A 25,046-nucleotide genomic window follows, 5' to 3' on the forward strand; every position below is an offset into this window, starting at 1 on the left:
ATAAAGAGCAAAAATCATAAAAACCAATAAATATGCATCAGAGCTTTGTTTACATTTTATGATCATTAACGACATCTTAAGAAAAATAGAAAAAAACTCTCAGAAATAAGAGAATCCTCTAAGTTTTCTTACCCCAGAATGTAATCTATACTTTTTTGTTCCCTCTGGTTCAAAACAAAAAGGAGGGGTAACTTTCTCACAGAAGAGGGGAACGATGGGGTGTACGTATACAGGACACCCAGTGAAAACACACACATATATATACACACACATACACACAAGGCATGAGAGGGGGATCAACAACAGCCTCCGATTACAAGCCCAGCAGAGGGTTTTCCATTCAAAGGGATCAGTGGGAGTATCGCCGGAGCAAATACAGTGTAAAGCGTGGCTCTGCGCCGCTGAGTACAATACCCCTGGTGACAGCACACACACACCCACCCGGGCCGAGCCTCCTAATGGGGTGGGAGAGTGTGGGAGGGTCTGAAGGAAAACAAGGGGTGAGCGAAAGGGAGAGCAGACATGAAAAGAAAGAAGAGAAAGGAAAGTAAACAAGGAGGGACAGACGTGTTTGAGGAGAACCATGGGAAGGATACGGGGGAGGGTCTTCCAAAGGTATTCCTTCATCTGGAAGATTTTTTTTTTCCCTCAGTTTATTCATCTTGAAATATTAAAAAAATATATTTAAAAAGACGACTTCTCCACTTCTTCTCTAGGAGAATCCATTCCACCTGATTGTTGGCAGGCGTTGGTTCAAGTGACCTTCTGCCTGTTTGTCTGCGTTCGTGATCGTGCTGCTGCCTGCTGCTGAATCCAGTTCTGCTGCTAACATCATTTTTGGTCCCTTTTTATTGCTCACCACACACCTGTACGCTCTGATTCTATCTCTACCCCAAGGGGGAAAATGGTCTTGTCCCGACGCCCCGGTTGCTGAGATGATGCAATCTGGTAGAGAGCAACAAAGCCAGAGCCTAAAGCTCAGGTGCTGAGGTGTGTTCAGAAGGCTGGCTCACTCTCCAGGTGCAATCATCTGGATCTCAAAATGTCATTACAAACTTCTCAACACTAAATGTAGAAATGCAGGATAACATGAGCCACTGATCCATAGTTCAGTCTCCCAAAAACACCAACCAATTACCGTATTTCCCGCACTACAGGGACGACAGATTTAAGGTGCACCGTCAACGAATGATGTCTTTTTTTTATTTCGTCATAAGGCGCATAAAGTGAGACAAAAGAGTCAGAGAAAAGTCCGCCAGTCAGTCAGACTTTATTAACTGTGTTTACAGTAACTCTAGAACTTGTTTGTAACACGTTACGTTAGCCACGCTAGACGCGTTAGCCACATTAGCGTTTTCATACCTGTAACTCCAAAACTTGTTTGCAACATGTAAAAAAAAATGACTGATAACCGCTAAAACAAACGTTACTGTGATATGTTAACTCCCAACCGTTTTAGTGACACATTAAAAAAAAAAACAGTCCAACACCGCTACACGTTAGCCACGTTAGAGTTTTCATGATGCCTGTAACTCCCAGACTTGTTTGCAACACGTACAAAAACAGACTGATACCAGCTAAAACAGATGTTACTGTAGCTACGCTAGCTCTCAACCTTTTTAGTAACACATAAAAACAGTCCAACACAGCTACACGTTAGCGTATTCACAATACCATCATTTTGACAGAACGCTGTGTACCTCTAAAAATTGATTCAACATACAATAAGTAAAGACAACCAGTATAACCACCATATAAACACACTGGTCACTTTATTAGGCACACAAATGTCTAATCAGCCAATCACATGGCAGCAACTTAGAGAGCATCTCCATTCCTGCTAGGACATTCAGATGATAGGGTCAGATATCAGCATCAATAACATGAAAGCATGGATCCATCCTGCCTCGTATCAACAGTTCAGGCTAATGATGTGGGGATATTTTCTCGTTTTCTCAGAGATACAATCACAAATACAACAATAACCAAATACAATAAATTACCAGTTTATAGAGGAATTCTATTTAATAAATATATATTTTTAAAAAATGGGTAAACTGTCAACTTTTTTCATTCAGACTACATAATTTGTGTTCTATCAATCTGTTTTTCCAATTCTGTCCTTGTTTAAGCTGGAATTAAAAACATTGAAAGTTTTAAAGCAATCATTTTAGCTTTAAAATAGCAGGCTGTAGTTAGTGAGACTCAACATTTGCCTATGTCTAGCTTAAATATTAAATTGTGTCACCATTATTTAGGGCAGGGAATCGATTAAAAAAACGTAACTTTTAATTAGCAAACCTGGGAAAAAAATTAATTGTGAATATTTTTTTTTGTTACAGTATTTGCCGAGCACTTATCTGCAAATAATCATAATCTTAAATTACGCACATTTATAAAGTTTATTTTACCATTTAAAAAAAAAAACTTGTGGATTTTTGGTTTACTTAGATCATACTTTTTATGATTTTAAAACAGTCACGTGGGCGTCATAATATTAAATGCAAAAAGTAAAGAAAAACGTATTAAAAATTCAAAATCCAATGCAAATGCAAATATGAAAACCCATCAGTTCATCTTCCTCTGAGCTCCATTCTGATCTTAAAAAATGACAACATAATTTCTGCTCCATTTACTTCCCATGCAAGAGCCAAGCGCTCTCATTCAGGGGCGAGTCCTCGCAGGCCCCGCCCTTACCTCCCATGCTGAGCCAATATTGTGCCTAAATCTCATGCTCCGATTGTTATGGATGAGACCTCCACAATTACACAGGCCGCATCATTATGATGGCACCTTGTGTCCGTGCAGATCAACCTTTCAACAGCTGAATTGTTTACAACAGCAGAGAGCCAAATATAGATGACCACTCTCGACTCCTCCTGCACAGAGGAGGGGGGACAACTTTATCGCTTCAACACTGTACCGACCCAACTAACATCAACTAGAAGAGGGAAGAGCAGACGCCTCATTCTTCACGTGGAAACTGTGTCTGAACAAACCATCATGCAGTCAAGGAAGTCAGTGCAAACACATGTAGCAAATGTTTGATAGCAGCAGGCTAACCTTGATGGCTCGGAGAACTCTGGTCAGGTGACTGCTGGAAGCTGGGACGAATGAGATCCGCCTGTCTGTGGCTGGAGGAGCGGTCTATATTGTCCGGCTGAGGTGAAGAGAAACGAAAAGAGTAAGACACGCATACATTACTGTTAAGAAAACAAACATTGACTAAAAAGGTTGATCTTTTAGTAAACATTTTAAACTTTAATACCTCTAAAGAGTTCCTCCAATAAAAAATGTTTTTTATGGGTTCTTGGGGCATTTTTCTCATGATGTAGAACTCATAAAGAAAACTAAGATTGCATTTCTTGTTATTTCTTTCTTGTAGGTGTTACAGAGACCCTCAAATAAGCTCCCTGCCATGCTCCATTCCGATACATCCACTTCAAGACATTTAGATCCACAAACGTCTTCGTTCTCAAGCTGCCTAGCACCGGTATCGCTCGCCATTTTAGTTTCACTGCTAATGTTAGGTTGGAGTTGTGTGCGTTAGTCGAAGAGGGTATAAACAAAAGGGATGATGGGAAACAGGGACAGCCTTACTTCCACGTCAAGGGCCCCGCCCACAACTCAATGGTGAATTTCTAATGAACAACTGGCGCTCTGCAAAAACTCTCCTAGAAAAGAAAAGTTTTTTCTTAAATTTTGGATAAAAATAGCATATTCCTAATTAAAAGAACACTGGGAATGCTTTTGCAATAGATCAATAAATGATTAGAAGAAGAAAATGTTTTATTTGGAAATTTTCCTGCAATAACTGTTTTAAATGAATAACATGTTCAAAGCTAAAATATGTGACCCAGCCCTTAGACAAAGTACTCCAGTGTACCACAAGTAAAGTCTTAACTAAAAGTGATGCAGCACACTTAAAAGTTTACTTTTAATAAACTATATATTGTAAACTTAAAATGCTCCTATTTATTCAGTAGAAGTTTTTAGTTAGTATACTTCCTACACTACATGTACATGGTCTAAAGGAGGGGTTCACATATCCAGTCCTCAAGGGCCGGTGTCCTACAAGTCTGCTATTGAAGCTCCATATTGGCCAAACACACCTGATCCAGGTAATCAGCAGCAAATAATACCGGTGCTATGTCCAAATTCCTTCACTACAAACTATATACTGCGTCCGCCATTTTCTAAGGTCAGAATCTATCATTCCAAAATTGAGTGCCCTAAAAATCTCCCAGAAGTCTTTCCATCGATGCTCACTACGTTAGAAAATATAGACCACAATGCATTGCGGAGAAACAATTTTTGTGAAAAAAACATGCTTACATGTAATTTTTTAACAAACCATCCACAATTTAATCATCAGAACACAGTGGATCCATATATAGACGTGATAAAATATTCGTATTGATTCGATTTTCACGTCGTGAAATTCAGTCATGTCTATCGTTTAGAAAAATGAAAGAAAAATAGTGAGCATGGTGTCTGAATTGCTTTTGGAATCCAGGGCACAATAAAGGATCGCACTATATTGTTTTTTAGTAGTTAGGGATTAGGGTGGGAATTTGGACATAGACTGGTTTCTGGAAATCCCGCAGGAGACCGGCCCTCAAGGCCTGGATTTGGACAGTCCTGGTCTCTGGTATACTTGGTATACTCGTACCTGGCTTTCGCAATGTACGGAATGCTGCCCCGTGAGAGACCCTTCCCCCCCTCTATCTGGACGGGGGAGCAAGAGACCCCTACTCAATAAAGACTACTGGAGGGGTGACAGATCTAGCGATTTAAATACCCATCACATAATACACAAATCGTGCATGAACTGTTTGTGATTATTGCGTTGGTTATATGCAATTCTTTAGTGATTTGTGGGTCAATTATGTGATTTTAACATGATATGTGTGCTGTATATGCAATATAAAAGTTATACATTGGTGGTACATGAGCAAAAAGTCAGTTAGACATACACACAAGGAATGGTCATGAAAACCCACAAATTTGCATTTGCATCAGGCAAAAATCACATACAATTTTGTATTAGATTTAGTGCTGCCACAAACGATTATTTTAAAAGTCGACTAATCACCGATTATTTTTTACGATTAGTTGACTAATCGGGTCATACACAAGTGGATGTAAAACACACATCTTAAGCATAATTAGCTTTAAACTAACTAAAAACTAGATATATTCACATTAGCATTATCGTAGATAGAATGTAAGCTGAATTTGGTTGCAAAAGATGCTGGTGACAATGGCTGAAGATGCTGATAGCCTGCTAAAATATTAGTTAAAGGCCAAATTAGCCTAAAAAAAAGTAGATTAGCCAAAACAGCTAGCATGTATCTGAAATACTAGCTAAACTCCAAAATGGCCTGAATAAAAAAACAACAGAAAAGCTTAAGTTAGCCAAAACAGCTAGCATGTAGCTTAAAAATTAGCTAAACACAAAAATAGCCTAAAAAACGAAAAAAGCTTGAATTAGCCAAAACAGCAAACATGTTGCTTAAATATTAGCTAAATTGCGAAACAGCCAAAAACATCTTTAAAAAGCCTGTTAGCAAAAACAGCTAGCATGTAGCTAAAATTAAAACTCCAAAATAGCCTAAAAACCGTAATAAATGCCAAAATAGTCCAAGAAGCTAGCAGAATATCATAATAACTTTCAATTTTACTAAATTCTGACTCCATATAATATAAAATAACGACTAATCGACTATTAAATTAGTCATCGACTATTTTAATAGTCGATTAGTCGTCGATTAGTCGACTAATTGTGGCAGCCCTAATTAGATTAACGTTATAATTGGGTATAAATACGCGTGAATTGCTTAAATTTCTTAACAGTTCAAAACCGAATTCACATAAAGACCTGTCAGCCCTCTACGGTCATCTGCGCACATCGACGAGTGACAGACACTCATGAACTACCTATATCATAAATGTATCACAAAAAAACAAAATTTATCCGTTGAAAATGCACATAATGTACTGGGCTGTATGACATGGCGCTAAGGGAATATTTAAATGGAGAACTAAAACAGTCCCATCTTCAAACGTTGAAACATTTAGACAAATAGATACAAAAGTTCTTTTTTTCCCCCAAGTGTAAGGTATGCAAATGTGACTATCACATAAAGTAAATTCAACATTATCTGGTGTGTATCAATCAAGGAAGTATTCCTACACAGTATCCTGGCTTGACCTTGTTAAACTCAATGGAGCCAGAGAAAATTTGATTCATTTATTTATTTATTTTTATTTTTCTAATCATTTTTTTAAACTGGTTTGATGCATTTCTGGATCTCACACATTCTGAGGGGGATAAAATGTTGACGTGTGTGTGTGTGTGTGTGTGCTGGACTGCTCTGGATTAGGAACTGAACGTACTGGAACAGACCAGCATGCTCACACAAACATTATGATGTGCATGAAGGTTTGCAGAGCACAGCTTCTCTGCTGCAGTAATGAAAGTCGGTGCAGTTCCTCGTTCTGCCCCATTTAGGGCAATGACAGACAATAAAGATATTAGGCTTTATTGCAAAAGCCCCCCCTTTGCAAAATTGCTTTTTTTGCTCAACAAAAATGTAATTGCATTTATGAAAATCCACCTAAAAAGAAGATTAAACCCCTTGCTCATAACAGGCAATTCTGTATTTGTATTTTGCACCTTTTTTTTTTAATCAAAGTGTCACTTTGAAGAATCAAAACACAAGTAAGTCAGTTTTTTCTTGTTTCCCTTACATGTTCCTTACATATTTGTTGGTTTGGTTTATTTTTCTGTATTATATATATATATATATTAAATATCAGGGGATTTTGGTAAATTCTCTGTTTTGAAGTGCTTTTCATGTCCCTCAGTCCGTTCACGCAGCTTTACAGATAGGTTGAAGTTAACAGTTCGACATTTGACCTGCAGTGATTGTATTTTAAACTTTATTGACAGGTTTCCAACATAACAGAGGAGGTTATATCATACGTTTGTTTGAGCTTTTGTAACCGTTCCAAAACACAAGTCGTTGCTGCAACAATGATTTACAGTGGGCGTGTCTAATGATTTGATGACGTCTTTGTCATACCAGTAATTTTGCACTATTTTATGGTTCCCAGTTAAGAACTTCACACTTATTCATATAAAAACTCTTATTTGACAAAACACTTGTATTTTAGTTGACTAGTTAGCTATAGTAGACGTAGTTTTTCTGTTGATAGGGCGGTGAGGCTGATGCAGTCAGTCAATTGAAACAGGCGGCCTGCAACGTGAGCCGGCCTGAAAGAGGTTTTGCGTCATGATGGCTGTCAACACGCTGTCAATGTCATTTTAGAATCAAATGAAAAATGGGAAAGTCGTGCGTAAAGAGAGACTGGGTTTCAAATATTCAAAGCCGGAGTGAGACAAAGGTGTTCTTACATAAAGACTTTTGCTGATATTAAGAAACAGAAACATTTTAACATTTTGCCACAGACTTGTTGTTGCTTGACATTCGGTTTGAACATAGTAAAATATACTGATCAAAAAAAAGAAGAAAATCAGCAATTCATAGATTTGATAGTTTGACCATTTAGAGATCTGGTAAAAACAACTATTATCCAGAAATGAAGTTTGTTTCTGCTATACTTTAATACTCAATTGATATAAGTCCGCCGACCAGATTTCATGAAGGGAAAACAAACACAGGTCATGCAAAACACAGTTCTTCTTGTTTTCCTGTTAGTTACAAAGGAAGCACACAGATTTTTGTCCTACTCATCCTTCTTTACAGCCACTCCCCCTTCTTCTACAGCAGATAGGGCTGCACTTAGATCCCGGCTCCTACTTTTGTGGTTCAAGCCCCTTAAGAGGGGTCAAAACAGGAGTGAGGGGTGAACCCGTTCTTGACAAGGAGCACGCAGGAACCCCTCTTAAATCCATGAAGTTGAAAGGAGCTTCAAACGAGAGCTGAGGGGTTGAAGGTTCAGCCCTTTAAAAAGGGGTCAGCGAAAGGCTAGAGACAAGGTTAAAGCCCAGAAAGTGACCCAGACACGAGGGCATCGGAGGAAAAAAAAAACAAAAAAACAAAAAAGGCAACCCAGATGCATGGCATTGCTGGGCCTGCAGAGGAGGTCAGACTCGGGCTAAACACTGTGACCTAGGACCAAGTAGGAGTTGCTGTTAAATCTACTGACGGGCTTTAGGCTAATGAGGAGCAGCTGAAACTCATCCCAAGTGATTCTGCGGGTTCCTTCTTTATATGTTAGTTTTTGCTGGAACAGAATTTGACAAAGAGAAGCTGGTATTTTGTGGCAACAAAAAAAAAAAAAAATCTTCTTAAAATCTTTACTTAAAGGTCTCTAAGAAAAAAACATTTAAATTTCCATTTTTATTCAAAAACAGCTGCTGTAAGCAAACATGTAGTTCAATCTTACTTTTGTTTTCAACTTAAATGTTTCTTAAATCACCAAAAGAGAAGCACCGTGGGTAAAAGCAACTTGTTATGAGATAGAATTGTTGTGCTTAATGTTGAGATCATGAAATAATGTGTATTTTACAATTTTACTTTTGTGAAATATGTATTAATATTCAGTAGGGCCGTGCATGTTGATGCATTAACGCATGCAATTAACAAATTGTGATTAACGCATTAATATTTAGTAACCCAAATTAATCGCATCTCTCGGAGCGGGAGTCTTTCGCTTTCCCTGAGCGGTGCAGTCATCCACAGCGTGAATTAAAACACTTCCTTGGGTTCTTTTCCCACTTATACCAAGGTTATTGACAAACAGAATAAATATTCAATCATTTCTTTGTAATTTAATCTCCTAATTTTTTTGGTTTAGATTGCTTTTTCATAAAAAAGCGGATTATTTGATCCATGGTCTGGTGCGTTATCATGTCATTAAATTTCATTTTGTGATTATTCGCAGATAATAATAATAATAATAAGTGGTCGGCAAAAAAAATAAATCACAATTGATCGCGATTGGTTTTCCCCCTGGTTTGCGATTAATTAGTTAATTTTTTTAATTGATTCCCGCCCCTAATATTCAGATAATTATATTTATAATTACAAAATTGTGGGCTGCACGGTGGCGCAGTGGTTAGCGCTCTTGCCTCACAGCGAGATGGCCCCGGTTCGAATCCCGGCTGGGACCTTTCTGTGTGGAGTTTGCATGTTCTCCCCGTGCATGCGTGGGTTTTCACCGGGGACTCCGGCTCCCTCCCACCGTCCAAAAACATGCTTAATAGGTTGATTTGTGACTCTAAATTGCCCCTAGGTGAGCATGTGAGAGTGAATGGGTGTGTGATTGAGGCCCTGCGACAGACTGGCGACCTGTCCAGGGTGTACCCCGCCTTCGCCCACCAGTAGCTGGGATAGGCTCCGGCACCCCGCGACCCCGAAAGGGACAAGGCGGTCAGGAAAATGGATGGATTACAAAATTGTCTCGTGCTGTCTCGGGATATATCGGGATACGTATCGTATCGTGATATGTGTATTGCCATACGTGTATCCTAATGCATATCGCCAGATTCTTGCCAATGCACACCCCTGGTAATTCCTAGCGACTCTCTTAATTTAACAGTCCTATCACTTTTATTAGGTTTAAAATCGTCTTAATCCATTTATTTGTTCTTTAAAATGCAGTCACGGATGAATCTGGGAATGAATAAACTGCACCATCCTGCCCAACAAATTATAGTCAGACACCCCATGATATCAGTTTCATTCATTTTTTCGATCATCTTTTGAGCTTTTTTTTTCCTTTATATCCTTTTCATCAAAAATAGGCCACAAGAACTAATGTTCATCAGAGTGGGTCTTTAAACATTTTTATTCTTATACGGAAAACCTCAAACCTCTTTTACTTTCCGATTAGGGCTGCCACGATTAGTGGACTAATCGACAAGTAATCAACTATTAAAATAGTCGACGACTAATTTAATGGTCGATTAGTGGTTACTTTATATTAATATAGTCGGAGTGTAGTACTGTTGAAAGTTAAAATGACACAATGGTAGCTTTTTGGACTATTTTGGCATTTATTAAGGTTTTTTAGGCTGTTTTTAAGTTATGCTACTATTTCACTTACATGCTAGCTATTTTGGCTAATTTAGGAGTTTTTTCAGTTTTTCAGGCTAATTTGGAGTTTAGCTAATATTTCAGCTGCATGCTAGCTATTTTGGCTAATTTAGGATTTTTTCTGTTATTTAGGCTAATTTGGCATTTAGCTAATATTTCAGCTGTATGCTAGCTATTTTGGCTAATTTAGGATTTTTTCAGTTTTTCAGGCTAATTTGGAGTTTAGCTAATATTTCAGCTACATGCAAGCTATTTTGGCTAATTTAGGGTTTTTTGTTTTTTAAGGTAATTTGGAGTTAAGCTGATATTTCAGCTACATGCAAGCTATTTTGGCTAATTTAGGGTTTTTTTGTTTTTTAGGGTAATTTGGAGTTTAGCTAATATTTCAGCTACATGCAAGCTATTTTGCTTATTTTAGGATTTTTTCAGTTTTTTAGGTTAATTTGGCGTTTAGCTAATAGTTTAACTGGCTATCAGCTTCAGCTTTTTGAGCTATTAGCTGCTTGCTATTTTAGCTATCAACTTTAGCCTTTTCAGCTATCAATTTCTGCATCTTCAGCTATCAGCACTTGCATCTTCAGTGGCCAAATTCAGCTTCCAGCATTCACACTAGCATTATCACAGGTAATGCTATATACCTAGTTTTTAGCTAGTTTAAAGCTAATGATGGTTAAGATGTGTGCTTTACATCAAGTTTGCTCATGACCCGATTAGTCGACTAATCGGAAAAAATAATCAATGATTAGTCGACTATTAAAATAATTGTTTGTGGCAGCACTATTTCCAATGAATGTTATCGCAGCTTAAATGCGTTCTACGGTGGTGCTGCAGCTTTATCAAAAAAGAATCTTCCATAACCCCTGCATTTCACAGTGCATGAATTTTCCCATTCAGGCAGTCAAGGTACATCTGTTCAAGGCGAGTACTTTGCAAACAGTCAGGTGAGTGTTTCGGTGCATGTGTACCGCTGCGCATTTGTCTGTGTACACAAGCCGAGATTGCCGGGCCATGAGAAGCTCCTGCAGCTTTCACCCCAAACTCTGTCGGTAATAAATAAATAAATGTAACTAAATAGAAATAAAGGAAAATGTTTAAGGCTCATGCAGTGACAGCGTTCAAAAGCAGGCAAAGGAAGAGGCTCCAAATGTCAAAAATAAGAGATCAGAAAATGAAATCTTTCGGAGTTCCTCTTTCAAACTATCTTTCGACACAAAAATAAATGTGTATAGAAACACGTAAACCCTTTTTTCCACAATGTTCTTAAATAACTCCCTCAAGCACAAGAGACAAAAAATAAAGCATGAAGGGACTGTCAAAATAAAACATCCAGGATCATAGAAAACAGATTCAATTGCTCACAGTGAAGCTTCCCTGTTATATTTTTGTGCCATTTTCAAAAATTGTTGTTTAAAATGATCAATAAGTCAAGCAAATTTAAAATTTTTATGATGCCTTTTATTTTTAAATATCCCTTTTATTTTGCATGTTTTTAGTTGCACCTGCAACAGAAATGCAAACTACTTCCAAAATGTGAGTTTTGTAGTGTGAAAATAGCAGGTCTGTTTGTGCATGATCACACTGATAATCCAACAGAATTAACCTTTTACCAATTTTATTATTTAAAAAAAAAGGTTCAAACCAAACATGTTATTTCCATATAAATCCATACAACATTTGGTAAATATAGGATTCTCACTTCCACTTATTCTCTTCTTTCTGAAGATTGTGCGACCTAATTTACAATACGTATTCCAATTCATTTTTGGTCACAAAGCTTTGAAACCATTTTTACACAGTTTTCAAACTTTAAGCTTAATTTTGTTTTTCCTATGTGTGTGTAAATCCACCTGGTTCTTACTGATTTGTTGAATATTTTTGCCAGTTGAGGCTTCTCATAATGGTTGGTATACAAACAGATTCAGAGACTTAATTTGATTCAAGTCAAGCCACTTTCAAAGAATCTACTGTTTTTTTTGGATAGACTGGAATAATTTTTAGAAAATAAAATATTACTTCTCTTAGTTCTTCTAAAGCTATTAACACACCAGACATGTGACACACCTTTGAGTGCGTTTTTGAACACTGTTTTACCCCATGGTGTTCACACTGGATAAGCAGGAGGGGTTACTTCTTCTTCTTCTATTGTTTACTAGCGCATGTCCGCCCCCAACAGTTGGAAGAGGCTTGGAGCCAAACGTTGAAGCGGTGTAAATCTCACTAATCTCGCTCCAGGCTTTTTGGTGACATAATTCTGACTGGACACAAACCGGAATTATTAATCTCTCCTTCCTGATCAATTTTAAACAGTCAAATTAAAAGGGATTCTATCTATTTGTGACGACCTGATCCAAGTCCCTAATTGGTCAAATTTTGACCTGGTTTAACCACCAACGCACTATCAATGGCTGCACGTTTTGTATGTAGGACCAAAAAATGGTCATAGAAACTCTCGAAAGTTTTGAACGCAGAAGCCCGAAATGCATGTCAACATAAGGTTTTCATTGGAAGTGGCTGCTTAAATGCACATTATATAAAGAAGGCTTTACAGTCACAACATTGTGTTTCTAAGATTTCTGAAATAAAGCAAGTTTATGGCTTGGAGAACCATCATTGGATACCAAATGGTAAACAAACACCTACATCAACATTGAACAGAAATAAATGGTCATGGTTTTAGCAAAAAGAAGGCAATCTTTCTGTTTTTTATAAAATAAAAGTAACTGGAGTGGTTGCTGATTTTTATCTTGACATAAGACAAAAACCTTCATTTACCTGATAATTTGGATGATGCAGGAAATAATCTGGACATCTGGCCACAGCCATAGTTTGTGTTCCTCAGAACCTTTGGGTAATTTGTCTGGTAGGCTCAGCTTCCAAATCCAATGGACACTTCAAGACCTGTGGATGAAGAAGACCAGAAGGAGGAAGGTTAGTAGGACTATTGATGATGGAAGATGAGACAAATGACTAGAGGAGATGAAGATGAGGTCCATGTTCTGCAGGGACAGATATAGCACAGATCTAATCTTAACCCACATATATACACAGTAAACAACACCAAGGCGAGGAACACGAGATGTTTAACGAAATCTGAAAGGTCAGGCAAAGGGTGTTGGTGCAGTCACTGGAGCTGTGATAAAATACTTACTTGTATGGTAAAAACAAAGTAACCAAGCAGAGTACATGCCTGATGTAAACCAAGGCTTCCACTGAAGTGATTTTTGATCCTGGAGACCCTAAAAATAACGTGGTAATTCCCGTTTGAACCAGCAATAAAAGTTCACCATACCCCCATGTAGTTTGGTAAGACTGCAATAGATGTTTCACCTGAGAAGACTTAAATATGTTCTTCTGTTCTTAGAGAGTCAACTTTCTGGCCATCGTTGGTCAAAATACCCAGAAATTCAAAGCGGTATCCTACTAACCTCTTGGCACCGCTAAACAAACACCTGTAAACACTCACCAAAAAATACCTCCAGGCACGTCTCCAGGCCTGAAGATAGACCCCGGCGTATATTTAGGGGCGCGCGGCTTGAGCCCATAAATGTGAAGGTCTTTTATGCAGCAGTTCACGACCCCGAGTTTGCATTTTAAAAATATGAACTGCCGTTTCACAGACTGCTAATATTATCCCATGTTTGTGTTAGTGGTTGTAAGTGGGCTTCACTTTTGCCAACGCAGTGTTTACATTCTATGTGTACATTTGCCTCAGTACGAATATGTGCACAGCATGCAAGTGAAGTTGGGTCATGTTTATGTATAGTATTCTCCACACTGGTGGTTGTGCACAGGTGTGCACATTGTTTGAATGTTCAGCATCTCTGATAAGCTAAAATTGTCTGTGCTGCTGTCTACAGCTGACAGATGGACACGGATCACTTCGCCCTCAGTAGTCAATCGTCACCACACTGACTGTTGTAAAGCAAGACTTCTTAAGTAAATAAATAATGATCTTAAAATAGTGACTGGTATTACAGTGAGACAATAAAAAACGGAATAACGGACGTGCGAAAGCAAATGTTTTAGAGCAATACAGTGTTTTCCGTTTATTGTGGGGGATACCATAAATAACCAGAGAAAAGTAACATCCGTGTAGTAGGATACAAATGTTTTCGGCTGTAAAATCCCTCACTACACACTTTCTACGCTTTTTTTCAGATAGACATGAACACTTTTTTCTCTTGATTAAACTCACATGGTCCGAACCTTTATAGGAAAAAATAGGTTTAATACTATAGAAGGAAAACAAAGATCCGACTGCGATGAAGTTTTATGTAACTCTGACAAGCTGCGTCTCAGGAGACATGGTAGGGAAGAGACTGACCGACAGGATCCACACAAGTCGCAGAACACGGTACACTAAAAAAAATAAAAAATAAAAACTACTCTGAAAGAAATTTAGCAAATCAGCACAATGTAGTGAGGGAAGACTACAGGTTACAGTGACCAGGTTGATCAAATACAACAGTTTAACAACCTCGAATAATGAACCTGATCAATGTTCCTGTCTGCTCAACACTTACTACTCATTATTATCACTTATTAGTCATCATGGCGGTTGAGTTTTACCGGTTTAATGGACAAAAATCAGAGAACACCAGATTAATAACATTTAAAATAGCTAGTTATAAACTTTGTATTCAAATAAGTGTATGTATTCCAGCATAAACATTACAAATACAATTTTGTACATCATTCTAGATGAGATAGCATAAATAAAATGTAAAGACTTGATATGTCTCAGTAAGCACATTTAACATATAACTTCCACACAGGGTATTAAGAAAAAAAAGAATAACGGAAGAATAACTCAAGTGAAAGGTCTTTTTAATGCACCAAACAACTTCTGAATATGATAAAGATGTTTTGACAAAAAAACATAAAAGCATCAGCAGCAATGTTGGAGATATGACTACTTCAGCCATAAAGACTGAAAATCTGGCAGTCAAAGGTTCATCTTTGACTTTGTTGTAAGACAAAATATTCCAGAATATTTAGCCATGTCAATTAGGAATGTGTAGTATAATGTATTAGGAGTATATACTATTGTCAATTAAGAATGTATAAGAAAATGTATTAAGAATATATATACACACATCAATTTGGAATGTTTAGTATAATGTTTAAGGAGTATATACTATTGTCAATTAAGAATGTATAAGAAAATGTATTAAGAATATATATACCCACGTCAATTAAAATGTATAGTATAATGTTTCAGATGATACCCGTGTCATTAAAGACTTGTTTTTATTATTATTATTTTAACTGAATTCACTTATTCATTTGATGTTGTCATGTGTGTTTAGTAAAATGTGAATGAACTTCATCTCTATTTTGCTTCTCTCTTTTCCTGTCTCCATATTGGACTTTATATTTTCTTATAGTTTTGAGGCACAGTCACTTCCATCTGCGATGCAGAACATTGTAAGTGCTGCTGGTGACAGTTGAGTTTCTCCTAGTTTGACAAAAAACAACCTTGTTTTCTTTGATCTCATTCAATGTATCTCAGTTTATCTCATCTGACAACTCAAGTTTGGTTGTAAAAGGAACACACCAAATGCACAAAGCAAATTACTTACTTTAAGCCACCTTTGAAAAAAGCAGGAGTGATCAATCTTTATTTATTTAGGCACAGTATTGGAAAGCAATGACTGGCAAAATTATAATTTCCACTTTTAAAAAACAGGTTATAACAGTCCATACTTCTACTACCTCTAAGCTAAATTTGAATGACTTTTTTTTTGTACTTGACTGTGAAACAAACTCATTCTCACATTTAGTGAACGCTCAAAGGAGTTTACTTTTCATTCATCTACAGCCATGTTCACAAATGATGATGGAACCATGAATGCAGTCTAGACAAAGAGTTCGGCACCACACTTCCCAGCGCGGTAGAAACGTCGTAATGAGTGGGCGCTTCTGTGTCAGCCCATGTGTGTGGCCTGTCAGGTTGGCAAGCGTGGATAACTTGCCATTTAACACATTATTTACAGATACACAGTTCACAACAAAAACAAAGCAAATGAACATTGTCCTGAACCCTCCAAGCAGCCCCTCATTAAGCACCACAGACTTGCTGACTATACGCCGCCAAACGGTACGCCTCCTGCAGTCGGTTGTGCAAGAGTTAGTCAAGCGTTGGACTGTAAAGAAAAGCTGCGTCCTATTGAAGCCTCCCTATTAAACGACTTCTCACAATTTGGAAGGATTACTAGTAAAAAATACCACGGAATTAAAATGTATATGGTCTCTCACATCATCACAGGTGCACACATGAAACAACACTTCATCTGACCTAAATCATTAAAATATAGCTCAGTTTAAAGCTAAGTACTCGTATTCCACAGCGACATAGCAATGTACTTACGTTTTTGTTGACGTGGCACAATTGTGGAATGATTAGTCCCTATGGAGACCCACTGACTAACCTAAGCATTTATAACTTTAACAGTGCAATTATCATGAAAGCCGATAAGGGACTTTGGGGTGCGATTCCAGAACCTTAAGGGATTTTTGGAAAAACGTTCATTAGATACTTTGGGAGATGGTACCCTAAACATGTACTCGACTCGTCTTGCTCTGATGCTGTTGTTCACATTTAGGGATGCCACAGCGCATCAGCTTTGATTCACACAGGTAGTTTAGCAGAGTTGTATCACCTGACACAACACTGTATTTTATCCGGGTTTGGTACCAGCACAGGAAAACCCACACTCGGGCCGCCTTGTGGATATTTAGTTAGGTAGTAGGGTGAAGGGTGTTGCCTAAGGACCCACACTGCCATTTCTACACTTAACCTACTTAAAAATGCCAAATCCTTTAGTCTCAGACACAGGTTGCAGCAGATGAAAGGACTTTAAAACTCAGCTGTGTTTTAGACATGGTGAGCTAAAGCCTGAACTTTCATGTCTTCTGTTGAAATGCAGCAAACGAACAGGATGTCTTCCATCAGAAAAGTAAAAATAATCCACTGGATTTTCAGAATAAATTACCCCCCCAAAGGATTATAAATGTTGGCTTCAGGTAAAGCCAACTTGGATTGGAGTTGCAGCATCAGAAATGATCATATATCTGCCTTTAATACAATATGATAGAAGGGAAAGTGAGTTCCTCCAGTATATCCATAACCCTATTGTACAGAAAAGTAGAAAACAATGACTATTATGTTTGATTGAACACTTTTTTTACATTTAGATTAAAAAAAAAGCTCTTAAAAACTGTGCAGTCTTGAGAGGACACAGCCTAAACATAGATGTGTTTTTTTCTATTTGTACCTGAGAGGATATAGAGTATTATACAACTCTGAACTCAAGGGACGATGCCTTAATCACTAAGGCAATTATCCCGTTGGCCCTATCCTTTCCTCGAAAGTAAATTTCACTTACTCCTAAAAGGATAAGAGTATATAGAAAGCTAAAAGCACAGACTGACCACAATATCTTTACACAGCTTATTGACCTCTGGTTCACCCACAGACACGGATACACCAGACCGATGACGTCTAGGATCACTTACAGGCTTTTGAATGGTGAAAATAAAGCCATTAAATCATTTTCTGGAGTTTTCTCCACCCAAAAATGGGTCAAAATGTGGGAATTTTGTGGATCAATCAAGGAAAAAATACACTAATAATACACAAATTAGAGCTCAAATACAAATAAACTGTCTCACTTAAAAAAAAATAAAGCAATACTTATTAAAACATTCAACAGACTGGACAATAGTTCATTTCTGGTGTAAAGTTAGACTCTTATCATTGTCGTTTTTGGAAATTATACTGAAACCAGCACCTTAGTGGTCATTTGAGGAACTGCAACATTTATCTTTTTTTTTTTTTTTTTTTTTTTTTAATTCATATCTGGAAATATAAGATAGCGGTCTGGGTCCATCAAAAGTTAGGAAGCTTTAGCCAACAAAGAAGCAAAGAAAACAAGTAAACAAGACATCTGCTCTTCAATGTGTGTAAAGATGCCACAATCAACCGGGCTAAAGGTTAATGTCCTGATTTGTGCTTACATGTCAGGGGTCCAGCTTTAACATCCCGACGTGGTAAATTCTGAATAGATGCCAAAAGTTTGGCTATGGATCAGCGGGCCACCGTGGCTATTTAAAGTAAAGCCTAATTGAAAGAGCAGTAACATTTACCCAACAGCTCTTCTTTGGTAGATGGGGGCAAATTAGTGGCTCATAATCTCACTATGCAAAGGCCAAATGTGAAATAAACAGAAGATCATGTAGGCCGTAAGTATATTTGCCTCCTTGTTAACTAATTTTTTCAAACCGACCCGGGTAGAGTGGTTGTTTAATCCTTCTATTGTGTTCAGGTCTAAACTGATCTATTTTAACACTTGAAAATGGTCCATTTTGACCCAAAAAACACATAATATTATTGGTGGTAGAAATGGATAATGTTGCAGGTTTTACCTTTCTTCCTTTTGAACTCAGTCTTTCATCAGCCAAACCCGCACTCCGCTCAGCTGTGTCAACTCCTCTCCCTGACGTTTTGAAATGCGTTTGCCTCAGTCAGCTTGAATTCAGATGATTGGGCCGAACACAGCTTAATGCAAAGCTGTTGAGTTGTGCTCAGTCATCTTTGGAACGCAGAGAGCACATTCCTTCCATATAGGCCTCCGAGTGAAAAAACACATGCGGCGCTGTGAGGGTCGACCTCATGAAACCGTGTGCACGGATTTACGGAGCGGCCCGAGCACAAAATAGGCGGCGGGCTACGGGAAAGTTAAGAATGGCAGATTAAGTGAAGGCACACACACAAATACAAACACATACACAGAGCTTGTAAGCTTTCTTACAGAGTACCATAAGGTCAAAAGAGAACTTAAAGCCTCAGGGGTCAGTTAGTGTCCTGACTTTGTTTAAAAGGATCAAACTAAAGCTTCCAATACAATTTCTGTGCACTTTTGTGTATTTACATGTGTATGAATTGGTACTATTCACACCACCTTTTAGCTTACATGAGTTAAAACTCTCTAGTTATAATCTATGCAATGCAAACTGAAAAGATCGAATACGTTTTATGTATAAAGGTTTTCCTATGAAGATCTGATTATTTCCTTCAAGCAGTCAAATAACACATTAAAAAAAGAGTAACGGTGTCAAATAATTAGGTTAATTGTGAATAATTATTTAAATTACTTAGAAAGTAGTGTGTCTTTTTTTTTTTTAATGGCAATAATTTCATTTTTAATCTAACACTAAGTGTAGGACTGGCACGCAGGAGCCCTGGGTTCGATCCCCGGGGTGTCCACTGATCTCCATCCAGATTGGGTCCTTAGACAAGACCCTTGACGCTCCTGCCTAACTGGGTCCCTGTGCCCCTCAAGTACAGGGTTGTGTCAGGAATTAATTAATTAATTTTACATTTTTTTTATTACATGACAGTACAAAAAAAGCAAAAATTCCTGAGTGATAACTTTCTTTGCCTGATACTCCAACTCTATTACCAACAACCACATAACTTGTTTTCTATGGATGATTTGTCGGGTGAATAGTCCAAAATTCAAAACACCAAAACCAGCTTCCTCTGGTCTGCTAATTCATTTCTGCACATCTCTCTCTTTTTTTTTTAACCACTTCCCCTCATTGTTTGTACTCGCAACAAACTTTGGACACAGCTGACTTGGAACAGTCAACATATTTTTGACACACCGTGTGTTGAATTACTTCTTTTCATTGTTTCAGCTGACAGCTGGCTGGCCCGGGCATGTTTCCTGTCAATCAGCCAGGTGCAACCGTTGATTAGATCTTCAAGAGGTTTATTTTAACTGAACACTGGTGTAGGTATACAGCCGTATAGGGGTATTTTGAGGGATAGAAAGATGATTCAATGGCAAAACTTGTTGATTGATGACATAATGATGTTACAATTTAATATAAATTTTATACATAAAGGGTATTTAGGGTCAAAGGTCACCTGTTAAAATGAGTTTGATGGAAAGTATAGTCCTCATCTGTAATGAGGTCGGCATCTGAAACAAAGAACTATTTTTCACAAAAGATAAAGTTTTGGTTTCACTGACTGCTTTTTTGTGTGCTGAACGCATAAAACTTTGTTCAACTTTACTACACTCTGACCACATAAAGTAATCGACTATTAAATTAGTCGTCGACTATTTTAATAGTCGATTAGTCGACTAATCGTGGCAGCCCTAGTGCTGGGCAATATGAAAAAAATAATTTATATCACGATATAAGCTATTTCATATCACAAAAAAATATAAATCACAATATATCACAATAAAATATGTTTTAAGTTATTCTCTATTTAAAAAAAATAGACAAAAATGTCTTACGTACGAAAGGTTTCATATCTGTTATGACTGAGAAATATTACATGAAAATTACATCACAATATTTTCTAAAAATTTAGTGATATCAAATTGCAACATAGTAAAAAACATCTATTTTTACAGAAAGTATCTTCATTGTCTGCCACAGAGCTGCTGCCTTCATCACTCACAGAAACTTTTAAAAAAATGAAGACATTTGTAACTTAATTGGACGAAAATGTTCACTTTCTGAGGTCAGAATTTAACATAAAGTGTTGTTCTCACTTAAGTTTCTACATAGTTTATTTACTATTCTCACACTTTGCAACATTATGTCTTTAATATTGCAATAAAGTACTTGCTTATCACAGAGAAATATATGTCTTTGCTGAGAGTGGCTATGCAACATTACATCAGCTGCAATCCATAAACCCTCTTTATTGTCACCCTGTGGGGTTTTGCACAATCCTTTCAGCAGGATAAAACTTGACTTTAATTGAATTGAGGTAGACAAAAAAAATACAACAGTATTTTACTAAAGCATAATTTAAGACTTTGAATATCTCCAAAAAGCATAGATACTAAATACTTCTTCCACGGATGATGTAAGTGATCAGACTTGTAAGTGGATAGGAACAATCCTGAAGAGGTAAAGTTTTCTGGGAATAAAGTATATGACAGTAAAAGACATGACATGATTGTTTTTGTTACTTTTAGGCCCAGAAATGTTATCCTGGACATATTTTCCTTGGAGGTCTATTTCTGTTTTAAGTGCTTTAAAATACATATTTAAATTTGTTTTGGGGTATAAAAAATTGCAAAGCTAAATCAAGGAAATTTGAGCACTAAGGAGAGAGTTATGCAAAGACCTTCCTTCCAGTGAGAAACTCACAAGCAAGGTCATTATGAAGGGATGGCAATACACTCTGATTTGCCCGCAGTTTTTGGTGCTTTAAAACTTTGGAGATAACCAAGATAGTTTTAAGGTTTGTTATGTTTTTCCTCCATGCACGACTGCCTGCCAATGATAAAAAAAGCATTCCAAGAATGAGTGCACTTTTAGGTGTCACTCAGGCCAGGTTGCAGACTTGCAACCCTGAGAAAAATGATAATTTCTGGGAAATTTTAATCAATTCATTAAAAAAAAAAATATATTGGTAAATATTTGTGCAAGAATACACAATTACGAATTACATAATTGTTTTCCAAGTCAACACATTGGAAAGCTGGCCTGTCATGGTTACACGGATGTTGAGTTAAATCTCTGACCACTGGAACTCAGTTATTTTCCCGTAAAAAAAGCAAAAAATATCTTTTCTTTTTTGAACCGACTTAGATTTCTACATTTTTATTGTTTTTTTTATGTAGAAAAGGAGGAATAGTACAAAATATTTATTTTGTTGTTAAAAAGCACCATGTTTTAGTGGGCTACAAACTGTATGAGGCAGCATGATGGCGGTACAAAACTTAGTGCAAATGAAAAGAGTACGTATTATGAATAATTGTTCATATACATAGAATTATATGTGAAGAGACTGCTGAGCTCACTGGAGGCATTGCCAAAAAATTTGCACAATCACAGTGCTTGGAGATGATATAAAAAAAAAACTGTAGCTGTTAGTTTTAGGTAACCGCTATTGCGACAGCTCACAAGCCACAACAAACCTCTTTGTTTTTTCTGAAGGACTTCCAAGGTGCTTCTCTGCACACTACAAAACGTCAACTTTATTCATTATTGTGAGTAGATTCTCCATGTTGACAGATCCATCTTGTTGAAAATGTTTTTTTTCTTCTTTTGACGTGGTCTCTAAACAATGGTCGCTTTAAATGGCTCTGCAAAGCTTAACAGTGGGCTACATTTAGATACTTAGTGACTTCTTTGGCTAATCCTTTTCTTGACCAGTCTGCTGTTAAAGATATCCTGCTTCTGTATGTACAAGCACCGAGAACAAGTGATGGTGCTTTGATTATGCTGCAAATGTAGTTAAGACATACTATCATTTAGGAAAGGTTTAGGGTTTCTAAATAGTTTTTATTGAAAAGGTCGGACAAAAAAATATAAACGTCCAGCTCCATGAATCAGAAGAAATTTTGACCACACCTCTCTCTATACCACACCCGCCAAACTCAGCTGAGCCCTCCCACCCTCTGCCCTCCACAGTTAACACACCAGCTATTGTGCCGCCCTCCCCTCCAAAACCCTTACCAGGCCAGAACCCAAGACCTTGCTCCCTCCCCTCATCCTGCTGTGCATCAATCCAGAACATAAACACACTCTTAGAGCCTGGACCAGCACAGCTGCCAATTAAGGGTCTGCTAACTTGTGGGGAATCCATTGAAGGTGAATGTACTGACTGTCCCCCAAGCCCAGGAGAGAGGGTGTTCAATTATTCCAATGTATATGTGTACACAGACACCTGAAGAGGTCATGGGCCAACTTCCTCTGTTGCTACATCTTGGTGAAGGGCCAAACTGGAGGTCTCTTCTAACATTTGTACCATTTTGACATCCCAGGTCTTGAAACGCTTACATTTTAAAATGTACTTTTCTATAAAAATAGTTTAATCCCAGTAAAAGGGAGTTTATTTCAAATTCCTTTGTGTTTTAAATGGTTGCCTCTTCTTAGAAAGTACTGTTCCAGCATTCCAGGTTTTTGACGCTCTTAAACGGGATGGTCATAGGTTTCAGTCGTTTCCGCTGCAATGCGAGACCAAAAAGCAGAAAGAGAGGGTTGAACAGAGCATCTCTGTGTTCTGTTTTAATCAGCAGATTAGATGGTAGTCACTCCTCACTGGATGTGCTTGTTGCACATGTTGATTAGTCATTAATTGGCAGCTTTCATTATTTGGGAGCAGCAGCGTAAAGTGGGACTATAAGAGAGGGCCTGATGTCATGCCAGGGGAGGCTGAATAGCACCGATTTATGAGAGAAAGGCCTTTAGGAAAAGTGGACAGTGCCTAATTGGATGAGGATTTCATTCGGCTGCTCGGGAGACCCGGTCTTATGCAATACTGTAGATGAATGGAAGAGGCTTGGGAGCAGTGATGCTTGCATACGAGTTGGCTGCGGTGGTGGTCTCTGGGTGCTATGCTGAATGGATTCCCCTTCTTTTGACACCAACTTACTGGCATGTGGTAATACTTAACTTCTGTAAGTAACTGATGCTGTAAAATCAAAACACACCTAAAACAAAGAAAAAATTACAACTAGTATCACATCTTGTAACTGAAACCTTTCAACTTTAGATACGCTGCTTTTTGATCTACAGAAACCAGGCATGTCCAAAGTCTGGCCAAATTAGCACTGGCCTCCAGATTCCTATCATGAACCCCAGCACTTTCCAAGAACCTGCAAGTACGATTTCTTGATTACGATTGGCTAATTTATGTTACCAAGTTGTAGTAAACCTGTTGCAACATCCTATGGCTACATTACAGCAGTGGTGCAGAGCAGTCAACCTCTGATCAGAAGATTTAAGATTTGATTCCCGCCTTGCCCAGCAACTTGTCCAAGTGTCTTTGGGCAAGAAACTGAACCTCACATTGCTCCTCGTGGTAATAGGTTGGCAAGAGTGTTTGGCAGCGGAACTCTGGGGTATTCAGACTGGACACATTTGGTTCGCTTAGAGTGAGCCAGAGTTGGCTTCCCCTAATAATCCAGAACAAATTTTCCAAGTGGAAGCTTGTCCGGGACCAGGAACAGCTCTTGAACCCATCTTTGAGGTGGTCTCGACTTGTTTCCTATCAGACTGAGCTCCAGTTTGCTAAGAGTTTCGTCCTTCTGAACAGGCTCCATGCTCGGAGAGGATAGACTGAACCAATACAATACAACAGGGTAAGGGAGCAACAACAAGACAACAACTCATCGAAATGTGGTTGATTGGATGAAATCAAGTAAATTAACTCTCGTACCTTCTTATGGCATATGACCACAGCCTTACATCAATGTGTGATTCCTCCCATGACAAAGGTGGACAAGATTTTATGTCTGCCACAGACACCAATGAAGATAAAAAAAATTCTCGGAAAAAAAAAGTTCAGCACACCGTCTCGTGGGGTCCAGATGACCCCACTTTTAATGTAAACATGCCTAGGATAACACAGGGGTTACAACAACTTAACGTGACACACATTGCTTCTCACACCGTTTTCCTGACGATCTATATGTCGCAAATGCCTCCATAGCTGCCGTCTCCTTAGCAAATGCTTTGCAGTATGCCTCCGTCGTACCAGAGCAGCAAGTAAAACCCTGATGTTGACGTAGACGTTCAAAACTGGTCCACGACGTTTGAATAGGTGAACTATCCCGACAATGATTTCAAAGTGTAGGACTTCCACTATTCTTCCTCTTAGTGTTTTGTCCCACCCTCATAATTCCTGACCAATGACTGAAGAGATCTTTAGTCTCATGTGCTGGTTACAGGCTTTGGTTCGAAATGTCCGATTGACTGCAGTCGGAAAATAGAAAAGACAAAAAGTTCAGAATTTAATGAGGACCAAAATACGTGGACTCGGTCTGGACCAATGGCCTTTTCCAGTCTGAAAACACCCTAGGATGGTAGTAAAGTGCTATAAGCAATGTATTCAGTTTTATGTCTGTTCTGTGTGAAGGAATGAAAAGTATCCCATTGCAAAAAAAAATCAATTTTATAGTTTATTTGCACTTGATGTTACTGTAAGGGTTCAAAGAA

The 25,046-nt window shown here is 38.0% G+C and overlaps 1 protein-coding gene across 1 annotated transcript in view; it reads right to left on the bottom strand.

The window, feature by feature from the left end:
* grb10b (growth factor receptor-bound protein 10b) overlaps positions 1–25,046 on the bottom strand; it is a gene marked incomplete in the record, with an annotated part of 81,530 nt that overhangs the window by 47,443 nt on the left and 9,041 nt on the right. Inside the window, 2 exon segments of the mRNA XM_024267622.2 lie at positions 3,064–3,160; positions 12,840–12,965. Coding sequence (XP_024123390.1) covers positions 3,064–3,160; positions 12,840–12,890 — 148 coding nt within the window.

The sequence above is a fragment of the Oryzias melastigma genome, linkage group LG16 (assembly GCF_002922805.2).
Source record: "Oryzias melastigma strain HK-1 linkage group LG16, ASM292280v2, whole genome shotgun sequence".
Lineage (NCBI taxonomy): Eukaryota > Metazoa > Chordata > Actinopteri > Beloniformes > Adrianichthyidae > Oryzias > Oryzias melastigma.